This window comes from Bos javanicus, chromosome X (assembly GCF_032452875.1).
Source record: "Bos javanicus breed banteng chromosome X, ARS-OSU_banteng_1.0, whole genome shotgun sequence".
NCBI classification, from domain to species: Eukaryota; Metazoa; Chordata; class Mammalia; order Artiodactyla; family Bovidae; genus Bos; species Bos javanicus.
Genome location: NC_083897.1, coordinates 77,658,136 through 77,679,219, shown reverse-complemented (window position 1 = coordinate 77,679,219; position 21,084 = coordinate 77,658,136). Strand labels below are relative to the sequence as shown.

Below are 21,084 nucleotides of genomic sequence, written 5' to 3'. Positions count from 1 at the left end.
GCCCTTTGATTACTGTTGATAGACCTAGTCCAATAACAGCACATTTACTGGCCTATCAGCGAAATCTTCACCACACCTAGAATGAGACTGCCTAGTACAATGGGGTTGAAATGGTCATGAAATGCCTCCCAAAGTATCAAATTTATTACCATGAGGGGGCCCTGTCAACTTCAAATTGGTACTTGCCATGGGCACTTTCTCTACAAGGATTAAATCATGTGTTGTTGCAGCTGCTGACCTTCAATACACCCTAAAAGGAGTACATGGTGGACCACAGAAATGAGCCACTCTGTGCTTGGGGAAAACTGGCAGGACAGGTCTTCAGATAGATATTTTCAGGAGCCAATTTTATGAGCCCATTTCTTTTATTTCTTCAAAGCACTAAAATCCTGCATGATGATGACTGTTTCTCGTGACTAGTAGAAAACTTCACCAGACTAGCAGAAACCTTTTGGAAAAATATGTGCTTGATTGCATATATTCCCCCATTACCAAAATCACACACATACTGACCTCCCTGCTGCCTCTGGGGCAGTACTGTAGTACTGAAGTACTGTCTCCCGGGATGCAATCCTCATTTTACCCCAAATAAAACTTAACTCATGACTCTCACATTGTGCATTTTTTTTTAAAGTCGACACACACATACCAATCAACTTGGGAGTGAATAAAATCTATTACATCCATGAAATGAGAAGTACAGAAACTTCCATCAAAGTGGTTTGAAATTTTCAGTTTTGCCACCACTTTAACAACACCATAATATACAAAAGAAGTGATAATTTTATGTATATGCTTTTAATAAAGGACTTAGGAAGATAAAGCTGGTCAGTATTTCTGGGTATTTCTGTAGCAAGACACATAGTTTAAAGAATATTATATATAATTACCTTGAGCAGATTGGTGGAAAAAAGGATTTGTAGCAAATTGGCAACTTGAGCTTAACTGCTGAAGTCCCCAGTGCTTTTCTTTTTCTGGCTCTCCAATCCATTTCATATATTACCAAGACCCAGGACCAGCTTTCCTGTTGTATCCCTTTGTTGATTTAGCCAGCAGGATGACAGTCATTATTTCTTAAATGCATCTTATCTTACTGTTTTTTTTTTTTCCCTTTAACACCATACCCTACTAAGAGTCTATTTCCTAATACATTACATGTCTAACTCAATCTGCTGATGGCCCATATATCAGGCTGTTACATAGAATGCATTTAATAGTTTTGGACACTGTGTGGGACACAGCCCTAGCCCTTTTAGGGAAGTAAACAGTCATGGGTTGCATGCTATTAGGAGCCATCCATTCATTATTATATTACATAATACCTGCATGCAAAAGACTACAATTTAATATGGTACATTACAGCTCTGGTTAAAAAAATGCAGATGTACTATAACTCATAAACAATTTTCTACTGATTGGATGGAATTCATGAATTTTCTAAGAACATGAGACTTGTGGAAAGGTCTAACAATCTTGTCATGTGCCTTTGGTGATTGATAGAGGCACAGAACAGGTCTTTGGTGCCAACTGAGTACCTTAATTACTCCAGGAGCAGAAGTTCTAGAATGTATGAATGGAATATTCTTCACTTGCAGTGACTGTTGGACTTTTTTGTAAAGAAAGAGGACAGAGACTCATTCCTTTAAAGTATCTGCTCCTAATGACCAGGCAGCCTGCTTTGGGGGCACTGTGAGTGTGCAAATATGTATAGATATATATGTATGTGATGATATGTGAAAGGGATAGGCTTTGCATGACTGTTATTCTTATGAATTTGGGCCACATTAAATTTCAGATGCACATTTAAATAATGTATAGTCAATATTCTTATACTTACTTGGATTGTGCTTAAATCTTCATTAATCTCAATATCTACACTTTGTGTAATTTGGCATAAACATGAGGAAGCACATAGCACTTTCTTTTCTCTGGAAAAGACAGGCCTGAAAATGGGCTCTATGAGTGCCAGAGGGCAAAATGACCTGGGCTGATGCCACATAGTGTGAAATAAATGTGTCATATGGGGCCAGAAGGGGAAAGAGGCACAAAATACATTTATATCATATAGAAAATAAGAATTGTATAAACTGCATACTTTCAGATTTTTGAAAGACTCTTCAGAAATGGTCCTGCTTTAGTTGCTCTCAATGTTCTAAGCTACTCCATGTTTATTCCAGTACTGGGAAGCCAAGTCACTTTAACAGTGCACTGGACGCGGCAACTGTGAGTTCTGTCCCAGACAGCTATGTGCTTTTGGAGGGTGCTTCATTTCTTTTGCCCTTAATTTTTCAGGTTTGTACCATGGGGAAAATAATTTCTATTCTGCCTCTTTCCAAGGACATTGTTAGAATGAATAGTAAGCTCTGCAAGAACAAATCATCAACGAGAGCAAGGAAGAAAGAATCGAGCACACTGATTTGTTTAGAAATACTGTTCTGGTTAAACTTTTAATTCTACCCCTGCAATGAAGGATATATAAGAGCACTGGGGAATTACATAGCACCTTTCACCTGTATGCCTAACAATGAGCATCTTTGTTTTGCAAATGGGGAAGATGGCTACTAAAGACTGGAGGATGAGATCCCACAGAAGTTATTGGAAATGGCCCCAAGGAAAAGCAAGCAAAGGAGCCAGATCAGGGTATGCTAATTATCAAACAAACCTCTTTGCTTTCTTTATAAATAATCAACCAACTGGGGGGGGGGGCGTTGTTTAGGTACAGAAATCAATACACAATGACCTATAATGAGGACAGTATCAGAGTCTATAAACTAATGGAATAAAGGTTCAGAGATAGGAATAGGGTTTCTTTATTTCCCTAAGTCCCCAGGTAAAACCCTGCTTTATTTGGCCTTTTGAAGACAGTGTGTCTGTAAGATATTAAACAATAATCTTTGCATTACAGCTTTCCTGAGCTTTACCCTCCAGTGCTTTTTTGTAGTTCCCTGACATTGTCTTTTATGACCTGATTTCTATGAGTGCTGATACACTCTATTCATTAAATAAGTTATTGATTCCTTCCTGGATTTGAATCATAGATAGCAGCTGTTCTGCCTAAGCTCTTGGCAGAAGATGATGGACTAGATAGATTGCTTTGAGGCCTACTGGCTTTGGAGTAAGCAACAGTCCTACTTTTAGGAAAGGTGCATTTCTATATGAATATAAGGCAAGGCTTGTCAAACACAATGCCATGTGGATGATCAATACGTTTTCAAGATAAACCCAAACAAGAGAGTGTTTTGAAGGGAAAGAGGAAGGGGAAAAATCTTCTCATCTGAACATATATGATTTTATCATGAAACCCAGTGTGTAGAGTCTTCTAGGCTGGTTCTTGCCATTGGAGTTTGAAAAACAGCCCCTGGCACTAATAGATTTAGTCATGTATAGTATTCTCTCAGGTGAAATGATGGCCACAATCCATTTAATTTATGCTGAAAGTCTTCTCTTGACCAGAATTACCTAGAGAATTCAAATGAACGGGTTTTTCATTGCTTTAAGTAGCTGGACTATGCACATTCACAGCTCCACTGGAGCCTGAACACTGAATTGTTTGTGGCAGGCAACTCTTTTTTACTCAAAAAGGTTTCAGAGAATACTTTAGGAAACCTAACCCCTCTAGGATTTCAACAACTTGATATCAGTAAGGTGCCTCTAACTCACTGATCTCTGTAAGAGTTGGAACTTCTATTGTTAGCAGCTGTGCACTATGGCACTGACTGAGAAATGGAAACCATCAATACTCTTAGATATTATTATTATCATAGAGAAGCAGCATTACTGTCCATACTTACTGATTCAGGAACTAGAACTAAAAGAAAGGCTTATTATAAATAAGCTGGGAAATGGTTGTAAACTATCTTAATGGCTGCACTACTATTGAAACTAAACAAAAAAAAGAAGGAAAGAAAAAAAGAGAAAGAATTGATATATTACTATTGGATTTTTCACTATTTGTACACTAATTCCTGTTGTGAAAGAAAATCTTTAGTGCTAATCCTTAAGCTAATTTCAAATATGAAATTTTGTCCTTGTTAACAGTATTGTAATTAAACCAGAAAATCATCCTTAAACCCCTTAACAAAACCAATGGTCCATAACTTGAGCTTATAGTTTTTCTTTCATCGTAAGAGTAATTTGTGAAGGTTAAAATAAAGCTAGGTAGCAGAGAAAAGAATAAAAGTTATTGGAAAATTTTCCCACACTCTGGCATTAAAAGTCTTGAAAACTCTAATCGTTATGTTAAATAAAATGGAAATCTGATCTGGTCTCTATTAGCTGTGGTGCTTTCAGGAACACCACACATCTATGACAGAGAACAGGTTTTACATTGTTCAATTCCCAATTCACAGACCTTGATCACAGTGTTGAATCTCCCTCTTAAATTTTAGGTACCTGATATAGGAAAAGGTGTTCACAGCTCAGCAAATATTTAGATTGCTATTTAGGAAAAAGATATGATTGAATAAAAAACTTCAGTTTTTTTAAACCTCAATTTTCACAACACAGCAGCAGAATTTTGTGTAAATATGTTGCACATATGTATGCTTATAAATGCACATGTGCACAAGCAGCAAACTTGTCTGATTCCCCTCAACAAAACAAAGACCTATAGATATGATTAACGGTCTTTCTAGGGGAGTTAAAGACTCCAAGGGAGTCTTTTGAGTTCCCCTTTACCTGACAAGAGGAATAAAAAGAGCCTCTGGAAAGATAAATATGTACTTTTAGGCTTTCACTGAGGGGAGGAGAGGAAATGAAGAAAGAAGTAGAGGAAGACTGGCTTGAATTAATTGCTACCAGATTGATGAGTTCAGCTAGTAAATTAGATAACTTATAAGTTCTGAAACATCTATCTGCACAGCAAGTATTTGATGGGATGCTTTCAAATTGAAAAGTTTCAATCTGCCGTGGTGACTTATTTTGAAGATCAGAATGGTTTCCAACACTGAACTCTGTAAACTTCATTGGAGATGGAGGGTCCTGGGGATGAAAAAAAAAATGCACAAGTGAGCTTGAACTAGTGTAAATATTCACATGGTAACATTCACTGACAATAATATGCAACTGTTAAAATTATGTTGTTGAAGAGTATGAGTCAGCACTGAAAAATGTTAAGTGAAAAAAGCAGGGTGTAAAATTATATATACAATGTTATTTTAACCCAGAATTTTTATCTGGAACAAAAGACAGATGAAATACACTAAGCTGTTGAAAGTGGTGAATTCATGAGTAATTTATGTTCATTTTCTCTAATATTTCCCACATTTTCTCTAGTACATATACATAATTTGATAATGTAAAAATATTTATTTTTGAAATTCTCAAGAAATAACATAAGCTTTGAAATTGCACAATCTGAAATTTGAATTCTAACTTTGCCATTTACTATCTCTATAATTCTGGACAAATTAATTTCTTCATCTGTAAAACAAGCATAACAAAATCTACCAAAAACAACGTCTGGCATATAGTAGGTACTCAAGCAGCTATTATTAGTATAAGCCCTCTGGAAAACAATTTAGCCACATATATTAACAGTCTTTTAAAAAGTTCACACCAGTAATTTTGCTTCTAGGATCCTATCATACCACCACAATATTGTAAAGTAGTTAGCCTCCAGTTAAAATTAATAAATTAATTTAAAATATAAAAATGTATAATCAACACACAAAAAGAAAATGATTATAAATGAAGGAAAAGATTTATGTTTAAAGATATTATTGGCAACCTTACTCATAATAGTGAAAATTGGAATAAAATCTTAAGGTTGTACGGCAGAGAATTGGTTAAATAAACAAAAGTACCTTAATATAATGGAAAATTACTTGCAGCATTAGTGAAAAAAGCAGAATTCAAAACTGAACACAACATGGTCTCAATGTTTAAAAAATATATTCATAGAAAATATTGGATGGCATACAACAAAATGTCAACATAGTTATCTTTAGGTGGTGGGATTATATGTGATTTAAACTTTCTTAATAGTTTTCTCTCCTTTCTGTTATGTTTAATATACTTTCAAAACTATTTCTCTCTCTCTCACACACACATATATATGTGTGTGTATATATATATATATATATATATATTTTTTTTTTGCTGTACCATATGGCTTCCAGGATCTTAGTTTCCCTACTAAGGATTGAACCTGGGCCAACTGCAGTGAAAGCACCTACTCCTAACCACTGAAATGCCAGGGAATCCCTTAATATATTGTTCATATTATAAAAACAATGTATGCTCATCATAGAATAACTGGAAAATGTAGAAAGGCATAAAGAAAAAATGACCTGTAATTTCAGAAACTGTCTTCTACACCCTCTCCTTCTCCTTCATTTATTTGACATATATTTATTGAATACTTACCATGTTCCAGGCATTATGCTAGAGGCTGGCACTAAAATGTGCACAAGATATAGTGACTGCCCTCAAGGAACTTATAATTTAGTTTTAGAGACAACAAGTAAGTAGGCTATTATAGAATGGGATAAAAGGGCTCTCATAAAGTCATTCTCTCTCTCTCTTTAGTTGCTCAGTCACGTCCAACTCTTTGTGACCCCACGGACTGTAGCCTGTCAGGCTCCTCTGTCCACAGAATTCTCCCAAAAGGGACATAAGTCAATGATAAACCCATGTAAATGATGTGGAAGCTGAAATCTAGAGAATAAGTACTATATATCCAGCTGAGGTAGACTGGAATGGAGGAGATGGAGGTTGCTGAAGAAGCATCCCAATCATGAGAGGCAGTAGGGGGATGTTTGAGGGGCTGAAGGAAGTTGAGATGTGGTTCAAGTGCAGAGTATGGGGATAAAACTAGTGGAGAGGAAGCTTCAGAGTTGAGAATCTGGAGAGATGAGCAGGGGCCGGATCATAAAAGGGCTTGTAAACCATGTTAAGGAATTCAGACTCTGTTGAAGCCAATAAAACAGCCATTATACAGACTTAAATTTTTCATCATTCTAGTTGCAATGTGGAGAATGGACTGGAAGGGGCAAAACTGGAAGCAGGAAAATCAGTTAAAAAGCTATTGCAGTAATACAGGTTACAAACACATGCTCTGGAGTCATGGTAATCTAACTAGAAAAAGTACATAGCTTCCAGAGTAAAGTAAAGCTTCCAGAGCTTTACTTTAAGAAGTAAAATTAATATACTTCAGTGGATAATTAGATGTGAATGGCAGATGAAGAAGGAACAAAACAGGAAATGAGTTTTGGGGTAGGTGAAGTTGAAAGGCACTTGGTTATTCATGTCTGGAACTCAGGAAAGAGTTCTGGGCTGGAGATACATATTCAGTAGTTATCACCATATATATGCCCTTTAGCTAAGAAATGGACAGATTCCCTAAGGAATGAGTAGATTTATGTGATGCACGGGAGATAACCTAGCAAAGTTTGGGAAGACACCATCTTCAGATGTCTGATGGTAGGGATGGGGGGAAGAAGGGTGTAGAAAGCTGTAGAGAAGCATGAGAGAAGGATTGTTTTTAACTTTTAAATTTAAATAGAGTCAAATTAACTTTTGTGGGTTTACAGTTCTGTGAAATTTTATACATGCATAGAATCTTGTAAACACAGTCTCAGATAGAATGCAGAACTTCTTCTGATCCCTAAACCTGGCAACCACTAATCTATTTTCTCTCTATGTATTTTTGCCTTTTCCAAAATTTCATACAAATGGAATCATACAGCACAAAGACTTCAGAAATATTTTTGTTTTTAAATTGCAGTATAGTTGACTTCTTAGTTTCAGGTATACAACATAGCAATTTGAAATCTTTATAGATTATACATGATACAAAGGATACTGCAATATTATTGACTACATTCCTTGTGCTAGGAACTGGGTTTTTTCACTTAGAATAATGAAGTTTTAGGTTCACAAATGGTGGCTCAGAGGTAAAGAATCCTCCTACTAAGCAGGAGACATGAGTTCGATAGGTAAAGAATCTGCCTGCCAAGCAGGAGACACAGGTTTGGTCCCTAGGTCGGGAAGATCTCCTGGAGAAGGAAATGGCAACCCACTCCAGTATTCTTGCTTGGAAAATCCCATGAACAGAGGGGCCTGGCGGGCAACAATCCATTGGGTCACAAAGAGTTGGACACGACTTAGCAACTAAAGAGTAACAGCATTATTTCTGTTGTTGTTGTTCAGTTGCTAAGTCCTGTCCGACCCTCTGCAAATCCATGGACTTCAGCATACCAGGCTTCCCTGTCCTTCATTATCTCCTGGAGTTTGCCCATATTCATGTCCATTGATTCAGTGATGCTATCTAACCATCTCATCCTCTGCCACCTTCTCCTTTTGCTATCAATCTTTCCCAGCATCAGGGTCTTTCCAGTGAGTCAACTCTTCACATAAGGTGGCCAAAGTAATGAAGTTTCAGCTTCAGCATCAGTCCTTCCAATGAATATTCAGGACTGATTTCCTTTAAGATGGACTGGTTGGATCTCCTTGCAGTCCAAGGGACTCTCAAGAGTCTTATCCAGCACCACAATTCAAAAGCATCAATTCTTCAGCGCTCAACCTTCTTTATGGTTCAACTCTCTCATCTGTACGTAACTACTGGGAAAACCATAGCTTTGGCTATCAGGACCTTTGTTGGCAAATTGATGTCTCTGCTTTTTAATATGCTGTCCAAGTTTGTAATAGCTTTTCTTCCAAGGAGCAAGCATCTTTTATTTTAACAGCTGCAGTCACCATCTGTAGTGATCCTGGAGCCCAAGAAAATACAATCTGTCACTGTTTCCACTTTTTCCCCATCTATTTGCCATTAAATGATGGGACCAGACACCATGATCTTAGCTTTTTGAATGTTGAGTTTTAAGCCAGCCTTTTCACTCTCCTCTTTCATCCTCATCAAGAGGCTCTTTAGTTCCTCTTCACTTTCTGCCATTAGAGTGGTATCATCTTCATATCTGAGGTTGTTATTTCTCCCAGCAATCTTAATTCCAGATTGTGATTCATCCAGCCTGGTATTTGGATGATACATTCTGCATATGTTAAACAAGCAAGGTAACAATATACAGCCTTGTCGTACTCTTTTCCCAATTTTGAACCAGTCCATTGTTCTATGTCCGGTTCTAACTATTGCTTCTCGACCTGCATACAGGTTTCTCAGGAAACAGGTAAGGTGGTCTGGTATTCCCATCTCTTTAAGAATTTTCCACAGTTTGTTGTGATCCACACAGTCAAACGTATTAGCATAGTTAATGAAGCAGAAGTAGATATTTTTCTGTAACTCTCTTGCTTCTCTATGATCCAACAGATGTTGGCAATTTGATCTGTGGTTCCTTTGACTTTTCTAAACCCAGCTTATACATATCTGGAAGTTCTCAGTTCATGTTCTGCTGAAGCTTAGCTTGAAGGATTTTGAGCATTACCTTGCAAGCATGTGAAATGAAATTGTGCAGTAGTTTGAACATTCTTTGGCATTGCTCTTTGGGATTAGAATGAAAACTGACCTTTTCCAATTTTGTGGCCACTGCTGAGTTTTCCAAATTTGCTTGCATATTGAGTGCAGCACTGTAACAGCATCATCTTATAGGATTTGAAATAGCTCAGTTGGAATTCCATCACCTCCACTAGCTTTGTTCATAGGAGTGCTTCCTTAGGTCCACTTGACTTCACACTCTGGGATGTCTGGCTGTAGGTGAGTGATCATACCATCGTGGTCATCGGTATCATTAAGACCTTTTTTGGTGTAGTTCTTCTGTGTATTCTTGCCATCTCTTCTTAATCTCTTTGCTTCTGTTAGGTCCTTACTGTTTCTGTCCTTTATTATGACCATCCTTGCATAAAATATTCCCTTGATATCTTAAATTTTCTTGAAGAGTTTTCTAGTCTTTCCCATTGTATTGTTTTCTTCTATTTCTTTGCATTGTTCACTATGTTGCTGTAAGTATCAATTGTTCATTACATTTGATTTCTGAGAAGTATACTTTGTTTACTCTTTTATCCATTGAAGGACATTTGTGTTGTTTTATGGGTTTGGTTTGGTATCAATAAAGCTGCTATAACCATCCATATATACATTATTGGGTGAACACAGGTTTTCATTTTCTAGGGGAAATATTCAGGAGTAGCATTACAGGGTCATATGGTATGTGTGTGTTTAACATTGTAAGAAATTTTATAAAGACCTGACAAACTATTTTGCAGAGTGTCTGTGCTGTTTTGCATTCCCACTAGAAATGAGAATTCCCACTAGTAGGATAATTCCAATTCTTCTGCATCTTTGACAGCACTTGGAATTATCACTACATTAAAAAAAAAAAAGCCCATTCGAGTATGGGTATAAAGGAATCTCCTTGTGGTTTTAATTTGAATTTTCCTAATGGCTAGTGATACTGAGCAATTTTTCTGCCCCCTGCCCCTAATGAATAGCTGTCTTTTAAAAGTAACTCCATTGCCATATTACCAATTTTCAACTGTGAATGACTATTTATATTTTAAGAAAGACTTTTGGCATTAATTTCTTAGAATATTCACAGTCAATTTTAATTTAATTAAAATATTATTGATGTACAATATTATGTTAGCTTCAATGTACTACCTGGTGATTTGATATTTGCATATATTATGAAACTATCAGTATGATAAGTCTAGTAACCATCTATTGCCCTACAAAGTTATTACAATATTATTAAAATATTCATATTTATGGCCAGTGTTTCTTTATTGATTTTGTGTGTGGATGGTCTACCTGTTGGTGTAAGTGGGGTGGTAAACTTCCCTAAAATTTTTGTGTTACTGCTCCTTTATGTTTGTTAATATTTGCTTTATGTATTTAGATGCTACTATGTTGAGTACATATATATTTATGATTGGTATATCTCATTGTTGGATCGATCCATTTATCATTATGTGATGTCCTCCTTTGTCTCTTGTTACACACGTTGTTTTAAAAGTCTGTTTTGTCTGATGTAAGTACTGCTACCCCAGCTTTAAGTTTCTATATGCATGGAATACATTTTTTCATCTCCTTAATTTCAGTCTGAAGTTGAATCTCCTTTAGGCAGCATATATATGGGTCTTGTTTTTTTTTTTTTTTTAATCTATTCAGCCACTGTATGTCTTTAGAGTACAGCATTTAATCCATCTACATTTAAAGTCACTATTGATAGGTACATACATAATGCCATTTTGTTAACTGTTTTTGGAGTTGTTTTGTAGTTCTTTTGTTGTTCTTGTTGTTCCCTTCTTCTTTTGTTGTATTCCCTATGATTTAACAGCTATCTTTAATGTTTCTCTTTTTTGTGTATGTATCTATTATATGGTTTTGGTTTGTAATTACCATGAGGTTCATAGATAACACACTCTCTCTCTATCTCCTCTCTCTCTCTCTCTCTCTCTCTCTATATATATATATGATTAAGTTGACAACCTTTTAAGTTAAAATACATTATAACCATCATATATTTTTATTCCTCCCTACCCCATTGTTAATGTTTATGGCATCATATTTTACATCTTTTTTGTTTTGTGTATTCCACAACTACATTTTGTGGATATGGATGATTTTATTACTTTTGTCTTTTAACCTTCCTACTAGCTTTACAACTGGTTATTCTGCTATCTTTACTGCACCTTTGCCTTTACCAACAAGATATTTTTCTTTCATATTTCTAGTTGTGGCCTTAAAAAACCTATTTATTTATATAATTGGAGGATAATTACCTTACAATATTATGATAGTTTCTTAAAAGTTTATTTATTTTAATTGGAGGCTAATTACTTTAAAATATTATATTGGTTTTGCCATACATTGACATGAATCAGCCATTGGTGTACATGTGTTCCCCATCTTGTACCCCCCTCCCACCTTCCTCCCCATCCCATCCCTCAGGGTCATCCCAGTGCACCAGCCCTGAACACCCTGTATCATGCATCGAAACTGGGCTGATGGTCTGTTTCACATATGATAATATACACGTTTCAGTGCTATTCTCTCAAATTATCCCACCCTCACCTTCTCTCACAGACTCCAAAAGTCTGTTCTTTACATCTGTGTCTCTTGCTGTCTCACATATAGGGTCATCATTACCATCTTTCTAAATTCCATATATATGCGTTAGTATACTGTATTGCTGTTTTTCTTTCTGGCTTACTTCATTCTGTATAATAGGCTCCAGTTTCATCCACCTTATTAGAACTGATTCAAAGGCATTCTTTTTAATGGCTGAGTAATATTCCATTGTGTATATGTACCACAGCTTTCTTATTCATTCATCTGCCGATAGACATCTAGGTTGCTTCCATGTCCTGACTATTGTAAACAGTGCTGTGATGAACACTGGGGTACACGTGTCTCTTTCAGTTCTGGTTTCCTCGGTGTGTATGCCCAGCAGTAGGATTCCTGGGTCATATGCCAGTTCTATTTCCAGTTTTTTAAGGAATCTCCACACTGTTCTCCATAGTGGCTGTACTAGTTTGCATTCCCACCAACAGTGTAAGAGGGTTCCCTTTGTTCCATACCCTCTCCAGCATTTATTGTTTGCAGACTTTTTGATAGCAACCATTCTGACAGGCATGAGATGGTACCTCATTGTGGTTTTGATTTGCATTTCTCTGATAATGAGTGATGTTGAGCATTTTTTCAGTTGTTTGTTAGCCATCTGTATGTCTTCTTTGGAGAAATGTCTGTTTAGTTCTTTGGCCCATATTTTGATTGGGTTGTTTATTTTTCTGGAATTGAGCTATAGGAGTTGCTTGTATATTTTTGAGATTAATTCTTTGTCAGTTGCTTCATTTGCTATTATTTTCTCCCATTCTGAAGGCTGTCTTTTCACCGTGCTTATAGTTTCCTTTGTTGTGAAGAAGCTTTTAAGTTTAATTAGATCCCATTTGTTTATTTTTGCTTTTATTTCCAATAATCTGAGAGGTGGGTCATAGAGGATCCTGCTGTGATATTGGTTGGAGAGTGTTTTGCCTATGTTTTCCTCTAGGAGTTTTATGTAGTTTCTGGTCTTATGTTTAGATCGTTAATCCATTTTGAGTTTATTTTTATGTATGGTTTTAGAAAGTATTCTAGTTTCATTATTTTACCAGTGGTTGACCAGTTTTCCCAGCACCACTTGTTTAAAGAGTTTGTCTTTTCTCCATTGTATATTCTTGCCCCCTTTGTCAAAGTTAAGGTGTCCATAGGTGCTTGGATTTATCTCTGGGCTTTCTATTTTGTTCCACTGATCTATATTTCTGTCTGTGTGCCAGTACCATACTATCTTGATGACTGTAGCTTAGTAGTATAGTCTGAATTCAGGCAGGTTGATTCCTCCAGTTCCATTCTTCTTTCTCAAGATCGCTTTGGCTATTCAAGGTTTTTTGTATTTCCATACACATTGTGAAATTATTTGCTCTAGTTCTGTGAAAAATACCGTTGGTAGCTTGATAGGGATTGCATTGAATCTATAGATGGCTTTGGGTAGTATACTCATTTTCATTATATTGATTCTTCCTATCCACGAACATGGTATATTTCTCCATCTATTTCTGTCATCCTTGATTTCTTTCATCAGTGTTTTATAGTTTTCCATATATAGGTCTTTTGTTTCTTTAGGTCAATTTATTCCTAAGTATTTTATTCTTTTTGTTGCAATGGTGAATGGAATTGTTTCCTTAATTTCACTTTCTGTTCTCTCATTGTTAGTGTATAGGAATGCAAGGGATTTCTTTTTTTTTTTTTTTTGCAAGGGATTTCTGTGTGTTGATTTCATATCCTGCAACTTTACTATATTCACTGATTAGTTCTAGTTAATTTTCTGGTGGAATCTTTAGGGTTTTCTATGTAGAGGATCATGTCATCTGCAAACAGTGAGAGTTTTACTTCTTCTTTTCCAACCTGGATTCCTTTTATTTATTTTTCTTCTCTGATTGCTGTGGCTAAATCGTCCAAAACTATGTTGAATAGTAGTGGTGAGAGTGGGCACCTTTGTCTTGTTCCTGACTTTAGGGGAAATGCTTTCATTTTTTTCACCACTGAGGATAGTGTTTGCTGTGGGTTTATCATATATGGCTTTTATTATGTTGAGGTATGTTCCTTCTATTCCTGCATTCTGGAGGGTTTTATCATAAGTGGATGTTGAATTTTGTCAAAGGCTTTCTCTGCATCTGTTGAAATAATCTGGAGAAGGAAATGACAACCAACTCCCCTATTCTTTCCTGGCAAGTCCCGTGGACACAGGAGCCTGGTGGACTGCTGTCCATAAGGTCATACAGAGTTGGACACAACTGAAGCAATTTAGCATGCATGCATGCATTGGAGAAGGAAATGGCAATCCACTCCAGTGTTCTTGCCTGGAGAATCCCAGGGGCAGAGGAGCCTGTGTGGGCTGCCATCTATGGGGTCGCACATGAGTTGGAAACGACTGAAGCGACTTAGCAGCAGCAGCAGCAGCATTGAGATAATCATATGGTTTTTATCTTTAAATTTGTTAATGTGGCATATCACATTGATTGATTTGTGAATATTGAAGAATTCTTGCATCCCTGGGATAAAGCCCTCTTGGTCATGATGTATGATCTTTTTAATATGTGGTTGGATTCTGTTTGCTAGAATTTTGTTAAGGATTTTTGCATCTATGTTCATCAGTGATATTGGCCTGTGGTTTTCTTTTTTTGTGGCATCTTTGTCTGGTTTTGGTATTATGGCGATGGTGGCCTCATAGAATGAGTTTGGAAGTTTACCTTCCTCTGCTATTTTCTGGAAGAGTTTGAATAGGATAGGTGTTAGCTCTTCTCTAAATTTTTGGTAAAATTCAGCTGTGAAGCCTTCTGGTCCTGGGTTTTTTTGTTGTTGTTGTTGGAAGATTTCTGATTACAGTTTTGATTTCTGTGCTTGTGATGGGTCTGTTAAGATTTTCTATTTCTTCCTGGTTCAGTTTTGGAAAGTTATACTTTTCCAGGAATTTGTCTATTTCTTCCAAGTTGTCCATTTTATTGGCATATAGTTGCTGATAGTAGTCTCTTATGATCCTTTGTATTTCTGTGTTGTCTGTTGTGATTCCTCCATTTTCATTTCTAATTTTGTGGATTTGATTCTTCTCCCTTGTTTTCTTGTGAGTCTGGCTAATGGTTTGTCTATTTTATTTATCTTCTCAAAGAACCAGCCTCTAGGTTTGTTGATTTTTGCTATGGTCTCCTTTGTTTCTTTTGCATTTATTTCTGCCCTAATTTTTATGATTTTTTTCCTTCTACTAACCCTGGGGTACTTCATTTCTTCTTTTTCTAGTTGCTTTAGGTGTAGAGTTAGGTTATTTATTTGATTTTCTCTTGTTTCTTGAGGTAAGTCTGTATTGCTATGAACCTTCCCTTAGCACTGCTTTTACTGAATCCCACAGGTTTTGGGTTATTGTGTTTTCATTTTCATTTGTTTCTATGTATATTTTGATTTCTTTTTTGATTTCTTCTGTGGATTGTTGGTTATTCAGAAGAGTGTTGTTTAGCCTCCATATGTTTAATAGTTTTTTTTTTTCCCTGTAGTTGACATCTAATCTTACCACATTGTGATCAGAAAAGATGCTTGGAATGATTCCATTTTTTTTTTTTTTAATTTACCAAGGTGAGACTTATGGCCCAGGATGTGATCTATCCTGGAGAAGCTTCCATGTGCTCTTGAGAAAAAGGTGAAATACATTTTTTTTGGGTGAAAGTCTTATAGATATCAATTAGGTCTAACTGGTCCATTGTATCATTTAAAGTTTGTGTTTCCTTGCTAATTTTCTGTTTAGTTGATCTATCCATAGGTGTGAGTGGGGGTATTAAAGTCTCCCACTATTATTGTGTTACTGTTAATTTCCCCTTTCATACTTGTTAGCATTTGCCTTACATATTGCAGAATATTGTGATCGTTTTTGCCATACATCAACACGAATCGGTTATAGGCATGCGTGTGTCCCCTCACTCCTTTTTTTGCTTAGAGGAGTGCCTTTAACATTTCTTCTTAACCTGGTTTAGTGGTGCTGAACTCTTTCTACTTCTGCTTGTCTGAAAAATTATTTATCACTTGTTTAAATCTGAATGAGAACTCTGGACGGTAGAGCAGTATTGGTTGTAACTTTTTTCCTTTCATCATTTTGAATATATTGTGCCAATCCCTTTTGGCCTGCAGAGTATCTTCTGAAAAGTCAGATCGCTTTATGTGAGTTCCCTTGTATATAGCACATTGCTTTCCCTTGCTGCTTTTAAGATTCTTGTTTTAATTTTTCCCTTTAAATATAATGTGTCTTGGTGTGTACCTCTTTGCATTCATCTCATTTGGGATGCTCTGTGCTTTCTGGATCTGGTTGTCTGTTTCCTTTCCCAGGTTAGGGAAGTTTTCAAGTATTATTTCTTCAAATAAGTTCTCTAACCCTTTATCTCTTCTTTCTGTGACCCATATAATGAAAATGTAGTATGCTGATGTTGTCTCAGAGGTCTCTTAAACAATTTTCCCCCTTTTTTAAAGCTCTTTTTTCTTTTTCCTCTTCAGCTTGTGTGATTTCTACTATGTGTCATCCAGATTGCTGATCCATTCTGCTGTGTCATCTAATATATTGTTGACTCCTTCTAGTGTTTTTTTATTTAAGTTATTATATTCTTCAAATGTATTTGTTTCTTCTTTGTATTTTCTAACCCTTTGTTGAAATTTTCACTGTGTTAACCCATTCATCTCACGAGTTTGTTGAACATCTTTATGATGATTACTTTGAACTCTTTATCAGGTAGTTTGCTTATCTTCATTTCATTTAGCTCTTCTTCTGGGGTTTCATCTTGTTCCTTTGTTTGGAACAAATCCTTCTGTCAGTTCATTTTGCCTAATTTGCTATTTTTATTTCTATGTATTTGGTAGGTTGGTTATGTTTCTTAATCTTGAAGTGACCTTATATAGGAGACGTCCTATGGAGCCCAGCAGCGTGCTTCCCTCAGATCACCAGTGCTATATGTTCTAGGGGTGCCTCCTATGTGGGCTGCATGTGCCCTTCTCTTGTGGTAGGGCTAAATACTGTGGGTGTGTGCGTGGGTAGGTCTTGATCCCAGTATAGTTAGCTATGAGGCCATGCCTTTTGCAGTGGCTGTGGGCCTACTGAAATGTGGGATAGGCTTCCCACACAGTTGGCTCTGTGGCCCAGGGGGGGTTGGAGTTGCTGCCAGCCTACTGGTAGGTGGAGTTAGAAATCCCTGTGATTGTTTGCGTGGCTTGAGGGGACTTGGTGCTGGTGCCAACCTGTTATTGGGTGAAGCTGAGTCCCCAGTACAAACAGGCTGGTAGGAGGATTCCAAAATGATGCTTCCCAGTGCTGGTTTTATCAAAATGAGGTATTCTAAATGTCTGCCACCACTGTCTCCATTCCCCAGGGTAAGTAGCAGTTGCCCTCTGTCTCTCTAGGAGTCTCTCCAAGATCAACAAGTGGGTCTGACCCAGGCTCCTTTCAAACTACTGCTTCTATCCTGGGACATTGGGTATGTGGGACTTTTTGTGTGCCTTTTAAGAGCAAAGTCTGTTTCCTATAGCTTTCCAGCTCTTTCACCCTAAGTCCTGGTAGTTTTCAATATTAGATGTTCTGTGAGCTCATCTTGTCAGTGTAGGATCCCCAGGCTGGGGAGACTGATTTGGGAATCAGATCCCTTGCTCCTTGGGGAGAATTTCTATGATTGTTATATTTCTCCCATTTGTGGGTCACTCACCTGAAGGTGTAGGTCCTGGCTGTACTGCCTCTGCCCCTCCCACCTGTCTTATTGTGGTTCCTTCTTTATGTCTTTAGTTGTGGGAAAATTTTCTGCTAGTCTTCAGGTCATTCTCAGAGAATTGTAGTAGTTGTAATTTTCCTGTGTCCATCAGAGGAGATGAGATCAGGGTGTTCCTACTCTGTCATTTTGGCCACCCCATTAAGCATTTTTTCTTATGCTTATTTCCACTTTTGGTGAAATATCCATTCAAACCTTTTGCTCATTATTTTATTGTGTTTGCTTTCTTACTTTTGAGATTTTAGAGCATTTAACATAATCTAGATACAAGTCCTTTATCAGACATGTGTTTTGCAAATATTTTCCCTCAGTCAGTGGCCTGTCTTTATTTTCTTAACAATGATTTTCTCAGAGAATACATTTTTAATTTTGTTGAAGTCCAACTTGTAATTTTTTTCTTTCATGTATAGTACTTTTGATATCATATCTCAACTTGTAATTTTTTTCTTTCATGTATAGTACTTTTGATGTCATATCTAAGAACTATTTGCTTAACTCAAAGTAATAAAGATTTTCTCCTAAATTTTCTTCTGAGATTTTTACAGTTTTGCATTTAGGTGTATGATCATTTTGAATTAAATTTTGTACATGTTGTGAGCTGTAGGTGTAGGTATGTCCAATTATTCTATCACTGTTTGTTGAAGACTGTATGTTCTCCACTGAATTACCCTTGTATCTTTGTGTAAAAATCAGCTGAACATCTTTATGTGTCTATGTAGTTTATTTTTTATTCTGTTCCATTGGTTCATAGGTCTGTTCCTTTGGTTAATATCACACTGTCTTGACTACTATAGCATTATAGTATGTCTTAAAATTGGAAGTTTGAGTCCTTCAATTTTGTTTTTTTTTTTTCAGAATTGTTTTGACTATTCTAGTTTCCTTACGTTTACATATAAATTTTAGTGTCAGCTTGTCTATCTATACAAAAAACTTTAACTAAAATTAAAATCTGAATTAGGATTATATTAAATGTCTATAAATTTTGGGAGTATTGACATCTTAATTATACGGAATCTTCTGACCCATAAGCATAGTATATATCTCTGTTTATTTAGGTCTTCCATGCCTTTTTCATCAATGTTTTATAAGTTTCAGCATATAGATATTATGTGTGATTTGTTAAATATATATCTAGTTATTTACTTTTTTTGAAGTTATTGTGAATGGTATTGTATTTTTGATTTTGGTTTCCCAATTGTGCAATGCTAGTATATAGGAATATAAATAGATGTTTGTCCATTGATCTTGTGTGCTGTGAACTTGATAACTTACTCATTAGTTCTAGGAGTTTTTGTAGATTCTTAATGTAGACAATCATGACATCTGCAAAGAGAGATAATTTTACTTCTTTTCCAATTATAGTGACTTTTATTTCCTTTCTTAGCCCTATTTCATGTGTTAGGTGGAGAAGGCAATGGCAACCCACTCCAGTATTCTTGCCTGGAAAATCCCATGGATGGAAGAGCCTTGTAGGCTGCAATCCATGGGGTCGCTAAGAGTCGGGCACGACTGAGCGACTTCACTTTTACTTTTCACTTTCATGCATTGGAGAAGGAAATGTCAACCTACTCCAGTATTCTTGCCTGGAGAATCCCAGGGACAGAGGAGCCTAGTGGGCTGCCATCTATGGGGTCGCACAGAGTCGGACATGACAGAAGCGACTTAGCAGCAGCAGCAGCAGCAGCATATGTTAGGACTTTCCTATGATATGGAATGACAGTGATAAGAGAGACTATATGAAGTTGTGGTTAACAATGGAAAGAACTACTGGTAAACAGTGAAAACTTATCAGATCAGTTTAAGTTGAAGGTCACAAATGTGTAGTCTCAGCTGTGTTATTTCTAATCAGTTGCAGTGAGTATTTATAACCAGTTGTATTATTTTTGTAGTAGTTCTCAGCAGCCTGAGTATAGAAATGGAGAAGGCAGATGGCTGGATTTGATCTGGAGTTTGGATTTTTGCTGGCTAAAGCAATGAAGTTAGGGAGAAAAGAATATTGCCGAGAGAGAGGTTGAAGTGTTAAGGCTTGACAGAGAAGGAAGTAATCCATGTAAAAAGTTTGTTTTTACTTATATTTTGATATAATTCCTTTCAGTGTTTCCCTACATACATAGATATATTTTAATACTTAAAACTTTTATATTAAAATTAAAAATACTATTCTATAATGTTTTCAAGGTCCATCCCATGTTGTAGCATGCATTTCTTTGGTTGCCAAATGGCATTCCATTGTACAGATATACTGCATTTTGTTTATCTATTCATCAGTAGATGGATATTAGTGTTTCTGTTTTTTGGGTATTATGAATAGTGCTGCTGTGAGCATTCATGCAGGAGTTTTTGGGCATATGATTTTCATTTTTCTTGGTTATATACAAAGAAGTGGAATTGCTGGGGCGTATGGTAATTTTAGACATGAACAATGGACATGAACTTGGGCAAACTCTGGGAGATGGTGAGGGACAGAGAGGCCTGGCATGCTGTGGTCCATGGGGTCACAAAGAGTTGGATAGGACTTGGCAACTGAATGACAATAATGGTAATTTTATGTTTAACATACTAAAGGGCTTCCAAGCTGTTTTCCAAAGTGACTACTCCATTCTGTACTGCCACCAGAAGTGTATGAAGGTTCTAATTTCTCCGAATCCTCACCAACACTTGTTATTATCTGTCTTCTGGATTATAGCCATCATCTGTTGTTGTTTAGTCACTAAATCTTTAGCAACCCCATGGACTGTGGCCCACCAGGCTTCTCTGTCCATGGGATTTCCCAGGCAAGAATACTGGACTAGGTTGCCACTTCCTTCTCCAGGGGGCTTCCTGACCCAGAAATTGAACCTGTATCTCCTGCATTGGCAAGTGGATTTTTTACCACTGAGCCACCAGGAAATCCCATGGATGAAGGAACCTGGTGGGGCATGGTCCATGGAGTTGCAAAAGAGTCAGATATGACTTAGTGACTGAACAACAATGACAATAGCCATTCTAGTGGTTATTAAATGGTATCTTGTTATTTTGACTTGCATTCCTTAATAGGTAATGATGTTAAGCATCTTTTCATGTGCTTATTGGTCACTTGTATGTGGAGAAATATCTATTCAAATCCCTTGCTCATTAAAATATGTATCATCTTTTTACCATAGAATTGTAAGAGCTCTTTATATTGATGTATTCTACATACAAATCTCCTATCAAATATTTGATTTACACATGTTTTCTTCCAAAAGATCACATATTGTATGATTCCATGGAATCATGGATTATATGGAATGTCCAGAGTAGGCAAATCTATAGAGATAGAAAGTAGATTAGTGGTTTCCTATAGGTGGGAGTGGAGGCATGGGGAGTAACTAGTAATGAGTA

At 36.6% G+C, this 21,084-nt stretch overlaps 1 protein-coding gene across 4 annotated transcripts in view; it reads right to left on the bottom strand.

Annotated features, from left to right (window-relative positions):
• Positions 1-603: 603 nt before the first annotated feature.
• The window catches only part of ZDHHC15 (zinc finger DHHC-type palmitoyltransferase 15), a 99,716-nt gene continuing 79,235 nt past the window's right edge, over positions 604-21,084 (bottom strand). For 3 of the 4 annotated variants that reach the window (XM_061409674.1, XM_061409675.1, XM_061409676.1), the window contains one exon: positions 604-4,980. In XM_061409674.1, coding sequence (XP_061265658.1) covers positions 4,928-4,980 — 53 coding nt within the window. In that variant the 3' untranslated portion in view covers positions 604-4,927. Of the gene's footprint in view, positions 4,981-18,993; positions 19,045-21,084 lie in introns of all 4 variants that reach the window. The other variant, XR_009734983.1, reaches the window with a different exon arrangement.